Raw genomic sequence first — 12047 nt, 5'->3', positions numbered from 1 at the left:
CACAAAGTCACATGAATTCATAACTTTGAGATGAAAAGTCGCGAATGCATGATATTATCTCATAATTGTAAGGTAAAAGATTCCATAATTGCAAGATCAATTTTGTGATGCGTCACAGAAACAAGCTTTCTTACTTTATATTTACAGTATATTTACTGAGTACTGATTTTGCCTGTGTGTGTATGTGTGTATAATGGTTTTGTTTGGATGTAACAGGGCTACAGGCAAAAAGACTACTTCATAGCGACGCAAGGTCCTTTACTCCACACGGTGGAAGATTTCTGGAGGATGGTCTGGGAATGGAAGTGCCACTCCATAGTCATGCTGACAGAACTCCAAGAGAGAGAACAGGTACACACACACACACACACACACACACAGAAAAATAAACACTTTCTTTCTATCCTTGTTTGTGAAGACCTACCACTGACATAAAGGAATGAATACAATGTGAGACCTAAACTTAACTCTAACGTTAACCTGGGTAACCAAAATGAAACCTTTTGAAAGTTTTAGTTTCTTTTTAAATAAAATTAGTAGTTTTTAGTTTTCCTTTTGGGGACCATGCAGATGTCCCCACAAGGTCAAAAAAGGAGGTCAGATATTTCTTAAATAAAAATGTATTTTGTTCTAACAATGTAATATTAAACATTAAAGTGTGTGTGTGTGTGTGTGTGTGTGTGTGTGTTTTGCAGGATAAATGTTGTCAGTACTGGCCCACAGAAGACTCTGTGAAATATGGGGACTACACAGTGGAAATCAAAGCTGATACTCAGTGTGATGACACGTTTAGCCTCAGAGACCTGGTACTCACACATGGCCCGGTGAGTGTTTGTGCACATGTGCATGTCTGTGTGTGTGTGTGAAAGAAATCTGAAGGTTGTATATCAATACAGTTAATTCAATGCAAATGTATGCATTATATACAGTCATGTGAAAATATAACTACACCCCATGGAAATTGTTGGCTCTTTTGACATATTTGGACAAGCAAACATTTGATCATCTTTGAAACAGTGCCTATTAATGAAGTTGATATACGTGAACAAAACCACAAGGAAAATTAGCTTTTTCAATCATTTATTCAGCAGAAATATCAATAGATGTGATATTTGTCTGTGGAAAAAGTAAGTACACACTTGGACTCAGAAGCTAGTATTGCCCCATTTAGCAGAAATAACTTCTTGTAGGCATTTTGTATAATTGTCCACCAGTCTCTGATATCGGCTTGCTGGAATTTTTGACCACTCGTCCATACAATATTATTTCAGTTGCAAAATGTTTGAGGGTTTTCTCATGTATGGCCCATTTAAAATCTCCCCACAACATTTCAATGGGATTAAAATCCGGACTTTGACTAGGCCAGTCCATAACCCTCCATTTCTTCTTTTTGAACCATTCCTTGATGGATTTGCTAGTGTGCCTAGGATCATTATCTTGTTGAAAGGTCCACTTTCTGTTCAACTTTAACTTTTGGACCGATGGCCTTACATTATCTTCATGCACTCTTTGATAGGATGCAGAATACATAGTTGAATCAATAAATGTAAGCTGTCCGGTCCCAGAGGCAGCGAAGCAACCCCAAACTATAACATTTCCACCACCGTGCTTCATAGTTGGTATGAGGTGCTTCTCCTGAAAAACTGTCTTTGGTCTGCGCCAAACATGTCTACTGTAACTGTGGCCAAACAACTCTATCTTTGATTCGTCTGTCCAGAGCACATTATTCCAAAAGGCCTGGTCTTTTTTGCAAAGGCTTTTTCCTGGCACGCCTTCTAGGCAGGTAAAATTTGTGCAATCTCTTTTTGATTGTAGATGCATGCACTTTGACACCAACAGCTGCAAGACGTACTAGCAGATCCTGTGATTAAATTTTGGGGTTCTTGGAGACTTTATGCATCAGACCATCTGCTCTTGGGCTGGGATTGCTGGGTTGAGGATGCATATTAATCTCTTGCCGGACTCATAGGCATCCACAACCTTTTTCCTGAAAGCTTTACAGAATTCTTTAGATCTTGGCATGAGGAAACCACACACCTCAATAACAAAGGGAACACCAGACACTAGATATGAGAGAGGTATAAATAACACAGGTTCCACCTGTACTCCCTAAGCAGGTTCTGATCACTGGCACCCAATCTTGAACACCTGATTCAAATGATATGGATTTGACAATGGAGTGAAATGTAAGGGTGTACTTACTTTTTCCATGATGTTTAGTTAATCTCAGCTCTAACGTGAGTTATTTTGTGTTGAGCAGGAGAAGGAGACACGATTTGTCCGTCACTTCCACTTTCACGGCTGGCCGGAGATTGGAATTCCGGCGGAGGGGAAGGGAATGATCGACATCATTGCTGCGGTGCAGAAACAGCAACAGCAATCAGGCAACCACCCCATCGTCGTACACTGCAGGTAACACACAGACAACACACACATACACACTTCCGTTAATGGCCACTTTATCTAGTACTGTGTAACAACCTCTTTTTGTCTACCAGAAACTTTCTGTCACAGATTTGGTGACTGTCGACTGAGTCATACGAGGGCGGATCCAAAAATTCCCAGAATTGTAAAAAACAAACAAACAAAAAACTAGTGTTATAAAACTTACAGCATTTCTCCTTTAATATCCTTTAAAGTACTTTTTGCTTGTGATGTGATATACTTGTCCCATTGTTTCTCCCATTCCTGGAAACATTTCCTGTAGTCATCTTTTGTCCTCATGTCTACAGCCTCATGTTTTTTCTTTCTGGATTTCCTCCACGGTGGTAAATCTTTTCCCCTTCAGTCTCATTTTTAATTTCGGGAACAAAAAGTCGCAAGGAGCGAGATCTGGCGAATACAGGGGATGTGAAGTGATAACTACATTGTTTCTGGTTAAAAACTCAGTGTGTGCAGGTGCATTGTCGTTGTGCAAGATCCAGTTACAGGTGCACCATTTCTCCAGACGTTTTTTTCGCCACTTGGGAGACCGACTTACCAGACTATGATAATAATGATAATGAGTCTTTATTGGTCATAGATGCATTACAGCACAGTAAAATTCTTTCCTTCGCACATTAGGAGGTTGGGGTTAGAGCACTGGGTCAGCCATGATACAGCACCCCTGGAGCAGAGAGGGTTGAGGGCAAGCTGACAATGGCAGATGGGCAGTGCTGCGGCTTGAACCCCCGACCTTCCGATCAGTAAATCAGAGCCTTAACCACCAAGCCACCACTGCCCCTTAAAGCATATACCCACTATAAGCATATACTACACAGTGGCAAAATCTGCAACTACATCAAGTGCGCGTGCCACTTATCTTTATTGATTAATGCTGCATTTGACTTACTTCAGACGTGGGAGTTTGGAACTCATCATTTTCAAAATGTGTGTGTTTGAGCTGCAAAGTGAGGGGAAAAAAACACGGACACCTCCATGTTCATATTTCTGTTAGCAACCGTGATGAGTGATGTATATTTACCTCCTAAAAACAGCAATCTGTATAGTCTGAGTTATAGATTTAACAAGCTGAAATGTCTGTATGTCGATTGCTCTAAAGCAAATACTAGTTCAGCATAACTTATGTAAAGTAAATAAGTGCTACGTTGTTTACTGTGCAGTGAGCATTACAGCACAGTAAAATTCTTTCCTTCGCACATTAGGAGGTTGGGGTTAGAGCACTGGGTCAGCCATGATACAGCACCCCTGGAGCAGAGAGGGTTGAGGGCAAGCTGACAATGGCAGATGGGCAGTGCTGCGGCTTGAACCCCCGACCTTCCGATCAGTAAATCAGAGCCTTAACCACCAAGCCACCACTGCCCCTTAAAGCATATACCCACTATAAGCATATACTACACAGTGGCAAAATCTGCAACTACATCAAGTGCGCGTGCCACGTTCAAATTCCAGGAATTTTTGGGTCCCCACTCGTATTTATGAAATCAGCATGACAGGTGTGTGTTTTGTAATTTGTAATATGGCACATTATCCTACTGGAAATATCCAGAAAATAAGGCTACGGCAATATTTAGAGTCGGTGACTTAAGTCGGCCATGTTTACAGAATACAGAAACATTATCCGTGTTCATGCACGTGCTTAGTGGGTGCTTAACTTGAATTTCTGGGCAGCTTATTCAAATTACCTGCATACCGATCATGCCTTTTCAACATGCCAAATTTTTCTTCAGTAAAGCTCTTGTAACAGGAGTAATTCAGATCTAGGTCACCAAGTTAGACATTGACATATTTTATTCTCAACTTGTTTACATTGGAAAAATATGTTGTTTCTTCAGTACAATGATGCAGCACCTAATAATACAGATGCATATTACACAGGACTAGATAACGTGCACATGCACGACACTGTAAAATAAGTGTAGAGATATACAATAAAAATGCACAGGACAAAGAACAAGGCTAGGGAGGACAACAGTATTTGGATGTAAACATGGCAGCAGATGAATGAAAAAATGCCTTTAATGTATTGCCATACATGCAAAATATATCTGATTTCTTTAAACTTAGATATAAACATACCTCACATTCTTAAAATTATTCCCCAAAGATAAATCTATGCTTTTTTAAAATTTTATTTTATTTTATTTTTTACATCATATATTTGGTGTTGCAGTTTGGTGTTACCTATTGCACTGATTGATGTTACTGCATTTTAAAATGAACATGCTTATCTTTATTGATTAATGCTGCATTTGACTTACTTCAGACGTGGGAGTTTGGAACTCATCATTTTCAAAATGTGTGTGTTTGAGCTGCAAAGTGAGGGGAAAAAAACACGGACACCTCCATGTTCATATTTCTGTTAGCAACCGTGATGAGTGATGTATATTTACCTCCTAAAAACAGCAATCTGTATAGTCTGAGTTATAGATTTAACAAGCTGAAATGTCTGTATGTCGATTGCTCTAAAGCAAATACTAGTTCAGCATAACTTATGTAAAGTAAATAAGTGCTACGTTGTTTACTGTGCAGTGAGCCAGTGAGCAGCCATGTTGAGTTGACATCACTTTCTGAACTCGGGGTTGAGGAAACCTTCCAGAGTTTCTGAGTAGGGGGCGTATCAAGTCAAATTTCAGTTGTCAAATGATCAATGGTTTATGTAAGATGGATGTGTTTATATTTCTGTATGCATTAATTGTAAGTTTATATTTGTGTGTATGTGTGTGTGTGTGTGTGTGTGTGTAGTGCTGGAGCGGGTCGGACCGGTACGTTTATTGCCCTCAGTAATATTCTGGAGCGTGTGAAGGCAGAGGGCCTGCTGGACGTCTTTCAGACTGTGAAGAGTTTGCGAATGCAGCGGCCACACATGGTGCAGACTGTGGTATGTACTAAACCTTGTATGTACTAAGAATCACCCTTTAGGCGACAGTCAAACCCCCCCCGCACCCCCCCCCCCCACAACTTCCCCACCCCACCCCACCCTAGTATAACAGTAATTCACAAAGCATTTTAGAGATAAAACCTGTGAAAACCTAGGGGTAGACCCTCGAAGTCACTAACAGCAAATCACAATAAACTCCGAAATGTCCAATCACAATTAAAAATAAATAAATAAATAAATAAATAAATAAATAAATGTGCCTCTGATACTGTATGAAAAATGTAAATGCTCACATCAAAAATCTTTTAGAGATTTACAAATTGCAAAGTCATAGTCACACGACAGAATTGTGTATACTCAGTAAATTGTTACATTAATTACACATGAAATAAAATACTACTTTCTGTCACTAAAATACACGTATAGGCTAAGCTGACATTTTGTGGTTGTGTATGAGATCAGAAACACGTTTGCTGCGTCCCAATTCCAGTACTTATACTATGCACTAAAAGTATTTACTCTTTTTGTGAAGAAAAAGTACACACATTTGAGTGTGTAGCAAAAGAGTATGCAAGTACTGGGACATACTAACGCATCATGTAACGAACGAGAATGTTGTTGCCTAGTTACGCACACTGTCGTTGTAAACAGACTTCTCGTTACATTTAAGCTTTTCTTCTTTCATAATTCCTTATATAATTGATATGCTATATAATTGAATTGACCATTCCCTTGATTTATTTTTCCACATTTTATTTACACCTCTCTAAAATACGTATCACAGACGTTACACAGGTTGAATTCGGCAAAGCAAACCATCACAAAACTCCTCCTCCCTCGCACAAAGAGTTGTGGGTAATATTAGCCAGAAATAGTAGACCATCCGGGTACCTTTGGGATACCCATTTCAACATACTACGATTTGGGACACTAACCCTAATGCTAATCTCGGACTCAGTCGTTGTTGATGTCATTCATGAAACGTGACATCATTCATAGCAACAGGGTTAACCCCGCCCTTCCTCTTAGTTATGGAACTCCTTTATAGATTCCTCTCAGCAGTTATGAACAGGTCTTAAGAAGAAACTTTATCTACAAAACATTTACTTACAGTAGGAAAACTCAGTGGCAAGATAAGATTCTTTGTGAACTCAGCCCCAAAATGTTCTGTAGTTGTGTACTGTATATGCTCTGATCACAGGGATAGCAGCTCTGACATACAGTATATAATGGTCATTATTATTCTCTCTTTCTTTGTAGGAACAATATGATTTTTGCTACAGAGTGGTACAGGACTTTGTCGACATTTTCTCAGACTATGCCAATTTCAAATGATCAAATTTGCCTTAAATGTTTCTGTTCAGTGTTTTTTATGCCAGTTGGTCAGGAATTTACACCCATAACTGGATAAAAAATTTGCTTCTATTTTGCTATGCACTTGTCCTCTAAAAATCATATCTGTCTGTAATATAATGTCATATACTAAAGCTATACAATGGTTTGTAACTGTAAGTATGTTCTATGTCTTTCACGCCTCATCGTATCATTCCATCAATGTGTTTTAAACACAGTTTGGATTTTGTTCAATGACTTAACAGTTTCATTTTTTTTTTTAACCTGTGTAAAATTTGTAAAGCTGTAGGTATTGTAAATGTATTTATGTATTATTGCTTACAGTCCATTCTTACATATTTGAAACTGTTTATGTTGATTTTTGAACTTTTATTTATTTAGACGTGATGTCATCCATATTAAGACGACTGACATCATCAGTGGTGTCCTTTTTTTTAATGTTTCTTTTTCTTTTTCTTTAAAATCTAACAAATGCAACCATGAATAAGTTTCAACAAATACCTTCAAAACTCAGTGAAGTCTATCTTGTGGGAAAAAAAAGAAAGAAAGAGAGACAGATTTTGTATCAGAATTTGTATCTGAGTGATTTCACAGTCGGTGAGACTGGCCCATTTTTCATTCGCACCCTGAAAGCAGCAGCAGCGTCAGCAGCATTTCTTCAACACAACTGATCGTTTTGTAAGGAGTAAGGCTGATGGATCCTAACTGTCTGAAGGTTGAAAAAGCTGCATGGGCTTTCAAAGCACACTGATTAATGATCACTGCACAATGCCAAGGATATACAAATGAAATGGGTTATTAAAGAATGATATATGCGATTTCCACTGTGTGATTTTTTTTTCTTCTTCTTCTGAGGCTATTACAACAGTGCAGTCACAGCACATGAATGTTTTAGAGAAGTTTAAAAGAAAAGAGGAAATACTGCACTTGCACTGCAAAACACTTAAAGATACATTTCTCCATTTCGATTGAGTATAAAACTCGCATTAAAAATGCCTTGATTTTATTTCACAGATTAGTTGTTGTACGTTTACAAGTACAAATAAACTCCCAACTATTACTGAATTTCAGTTATACCACAGCTCTGTTGAATTCTCAAAACTGATTGGTCAGAAGGTTGGGATTCATTTTCTATAACAGCAGCTCTGTCTGTAGTACTATAACAAGAGCTCTGTCTGTAGTACTATAACAGCAGCTCTGTCTAGTACTATAACAGGAGCTCTGTCTGTAGTACTATAACAGCAGCTCTGTCTGTAGTACTATAACAAGAGCTCTGTCTGTAGTACTATAACAGCAGCTCTGTCTAGTACTATAACAGGAGCTCTGTCTGTAGTACTATAACAGCAGCTCTGTAGTACTATAACAGGAGCTCTGTCTGTAGCACTATAACAGCAGCTCTGTCTGTAGTACTAAAACAGCAGCTCTGTCTGTAGTACTATAACAGCGGCTCTGTCTGTAGTACTATAACAGCAGCTCTGTCTAGTACTATAAGAGGAGCTCTGTCTGTAGCACTATAACAGCAGCTCTGTCTGTAGTACTATAACAGCGGCTCTGTCTAGTACTATAACAGGAGCTCTGTCTGTAGCACTATAACAGCAGCTCTGTCTGTAGTACTAAAACAGCAGCTCTGTCTAGTACTATAACAGCAGCTCTGTCTGTAGTACTATAACGAGCTCTGTCTGTAGTACTATAACAGCAGCTCTGTCTAGTACTATAACAGGAGCTCTGTCTATAGTACTATAACAGCAGCTATGTCTAGTACTATAACAGCAGCTCTGTCTAGTACTATAACAGGAGCTCTGTCTGTAGCACTATAACAGCAGCTGTGTGTAGTACTATAACAGGAGCTCTGTCTGTAGCACTATAATAGCAGCTCTGTCTGTAGTACTATAACAGCGGCTCTGTCTAATACTATAACAGGAGCTCTGTAGTACTATAACAGCAGCTCTGTCTGTAGTACTAAAACAGCAGCTCTGTCTGTAGTACTATAACAGCAGCTCTGTCTGTAATACTATAACAGGAGCTCTGTCTGTAGTACTATAACAGGAGCTCTGTCTGTAGTACTATAACAGCGGCTCTGTCTGTAGTACTATAACAGCAGCTATGTATGTAGTACTATAACAGCATCTCTGTCTGTAGTACTATAACAACAGCTCTGTCTAGTGCTATAACAGGAGCTCTGTCTGTAGTACTATAACAGCAGCTCTGTCTGTAGTACTATAACAGCGGCTCTGTCTGTAGTACTATAACAGGAGCTCTGTCTGTAGTCCTATAACAGGAGCTCTGTCTGTAGTCCTATAACAGGAGCTGTCTGTAGTCCTATAACAGGAGCTCTGTCTGTAGTACTATAACAGCGGCTCTGTCTGTAGTACTATAACAGCTCTGTCTGTAGTCCTATAACAGGAGCTCTGTCTGTAGTCCTATAACAGGAGCTGTCTGTAGTCCTATAACAGGAGCTCTGTCTGTAGTACTATAACAGCGGCTCTGTCTGTAGTACTATAACAGGAGCTCTGTCTGTAGTACTATAACAGCGGCTCTGTCTGTAGTACTATAACAGGAGCTGTCTGTAGTACTATAACAGCGGCTCTGTCTGTAGTCCTATAACAGGAGCTCTGTCTGTAGTACTATAACAGGGGCTCTGTCTGTAGTACTATAACAGGTATAAAACATAGAAGCTGGTGACAGAGCATGTTTATAGCTCCTATAATGTAAGTGAGAACAGGGACTTACGTTTCATTAATGTTCCTTAATATTAAATGTAAATATAAATATGGGTAAAAAAAAAAAAAGTGTGTGTCAGATCACACCTCCATGTCATTGATTATTTTTCTACATACAGCATGATCTGTTGTTTTATTCCTTACACACAGTGTTAAAAGAAGAATCAGCACGGTGTGAAGAGGCGACCAAGAGTTCACCTGTTACGACAGGGGAGTATAGGCAGAAGCATATCAGCGTCTTTATTATACAAGTAAATCAAATAAACAAGGAAAACGCGGCCTCCACAGGAAAACGAGGAACAGGAATCGAGGCAGGAAACTGAACAGGACATGTCAACAAGACCGCTTAGCATGCGCAGCGCATTCACACTCATTCAACATAACTAACGTAAATACGGCACGAAGTGCACAGCAACACGAGGGGTTTAAATAATCAACATACTTAAACTAAAATGCAGACACCTGGAGTAAATTAAGACAAACCCTCGAACATAAACCAATGTCTTAACAGAAGGAAAACCAACACAAACAAGAGGCGCGTGTCCATAAGTGAGAGTCTCGTGCACGCGCGCTCTCTGCAGCAGTCTTTGCGCTTCGACGCCGCAGCGCCCTCTGCCGGCGGGAGCGTAACATCACCCCCATATTGTACACAGTAAATGCACAGTTTCCCGTCCTAAAATAAATATAATAAATAAATAACTCACTCACACTGCTAATTCAATTCAAGTGTGCATTTAAAGGATTAAAAAAAATCAATCAATTTAAAAAAATCAGTTCAGATGAACTAAGTTGTCCTGTTGGTGTTTTGGTAAATGGTAAATAAACGGCGCACTTATATAGCGCTTTTATCCAAAGCGCTTTACACTGGTTCTCATTCACCCGTTCACACACACACTCACACAGCAATGGTAGCAGAGCTGCCATGCAAGGCGTTAACTTGCCATCGGGAGTAACTTGGGGTTCAGTGTCTTGCCCAAGGACACTTCGCCATGTGGTGTCATGTGGTCCAGGAATTGAAGCGCCAACCCTACAATTAGTGGACAACCCGCTCTACCACCTGAACCACAGCCGCCCTGTTTTGTACATGATTTAATGTGGGTTTGGTGGTTGCAACTGGATTGGTCAATTTCTCATGTACACTATATTTACAATTCTTAAAATGCTAAGTTAATCACACAGTTTTCTATAGTCAAGACTACTTCCCTTGGTTTGCTGCAGAGACTATCTACCAAATAATAGCTTTAATCTATTAAAGAATAGAGGTGTAAGATCCAGAGTCAGTTATTTATTTATTTATTTATTTATTTATTTATTTATTTATTTATTTTAAAAGAAGGAAATGTGGGGTTGGGGTTTTAGTGGTTAGTTACGTGCTCATGGAAGAGGTGGGTCTTTAGCTGTTTTCTGAAGATAGTGACAGATTCTGCGGTCTAGATTGAAGTTGGAAGTTCATTCCACCACTGAGGGACAGTTAGTGTGAAGGTTCTGGAAAGGGACCTTGAGACATGCTGAGTAGGGACTGCTAAGCGTCGGTCATTAATCGATCGCACATTGCTTGAGGGAACATAAGCCTTCAGGAAAGTGTTGAGGTAGGGGGGTGCAAGACAGTACAGTACAACCATTACTAAACAAGATGATAGGCACAGTAAAGGACAGTGTGTGTGTGTGTGTGTGTGTGTGTGTGTGTGTGTGTGTGTGTCTGGGTTGGTGTCAGTCCAGACAAACCCTTTTTGTAAACAAGATTAAGATTTGAAAACTACATTCAGCTTCTTAATACACTTCATTATTCAGAATAAATATGGGCGAAAGAAAGAAAACAGGTGCATGCAGTACACTGAGGAGAGAACTGTGCTGTGAGTGTAGATTTAAACCCATTAAATGAACAAAGAAAATACAACCAATTTTCACTTGGAAGGTGCATAGCAATTAGCAGAACACAACTATTCTCAGGTTTAGTGTTTACACGAGTTCCATTCAGGGTTAAAAATTCTTCCTGTTGTATGTTGTCACATTTGTTTCGTAATATCACTCGAAAAAGATTTTACTCAACGTGAAATTCACCTTTAGTTTAGAATTCATGTAGCTGGCTAGCCACCTACCTATCATCTAGTTAAATTGATAGTGACTTTGATAACTTGTTAACATGATATTTACCTTCTAAACAATATCATGTCTCATTTCTCTGACTTACAGAGTGAAGAACACTTGGGTATAGTTTACTTTGTGCATGGCCTCATTCTCTAAGATCTGTTAACAGTAGAACTCAATCAACTGAACCGAATGAAACTCTTAAGAAGAAAGCATGGATTCAATTGGTAAATACAACTAAAGTAGATAAACCTAAGTCAACAAACTGTTATAGGCCTACCAATTATGCTAGACATAATTAACTAAATTAGATATTAGGGTTAGGAAATGCTAATGTTATTCATCTAAACTTTATATTTTCAGATATTGTAATTTCTTAATTACAATATCTGAATGCTTAATGTAACGTTGGTTATGTGAATCATTTGGGTTTGTCTTTGACAAACAAAAGCACTGGCTCACAAAAATCATTAGCAATTAATAAAGATGCTAACTTGCAAAGAGTACAACCCTATTTTAGCGCTGCAGCAAGATATTGCACATGTGAGTGTTGGTATAGAAGTTTC

At 39.0% G+C, this 12047-nt stretch overlaps 1 protein-coding gene across 3 annotated transcripts in view; it reads left to right on the top strand.

Moving 5' to 3' along the window:
* The window catches only part of ptprea (protein tyrosine phosphatase receptor type Ea), a 94399-nt gene extending 86910 nt beyond the window's left edge, over window positions 1-7489 (top strand). For all 3 annotated transcript variants that reach the window (XM_053639000.1, XM_053639001.1, XM_053639002.1), the window contains 5 exons: window positions 217-351; window positions 696-824; window positions 2261-2412; window positions 5185-5320; window positions 6581-7489. In XM_053639000.1, the coding sequence (XP_053494975.1) occupies window positions 217-351; window positions 696-824; window positions 2261-2412; window positions 5185-5320; window positions 6581-6655 (627 nt within the window). In that variant the 3' untranslated portion in view covers window positions 6656-7489. The remainder of the gene's footprint in view (window positions 1-216; window positions 352-695; window positions 825-2260; window positions 2413-5184; window positions 5321-6580) is intronic.
* Window positions 7490-12047: the final 4558 nt, after the last annotated feature.

Source organism: Ictalurus furcatus, chromosome 13 (genome assembly GCF_023375685.1).
Source record: "Ictalurus furcatus strain D&B chromosome 13, Billie_1.0, whole genome shotgun sequence".
In the NCBI taxonomy this organism is placed as follows: Eukaryota; Metazoa; Chordata; class Actinopteri; order Siluriformes; family Ictaluridae; genus Ictalurus; species Ictalurus furcatus.
This window is presented reverse-complemented; position numbering and strand designations above follow the sequence as displayed.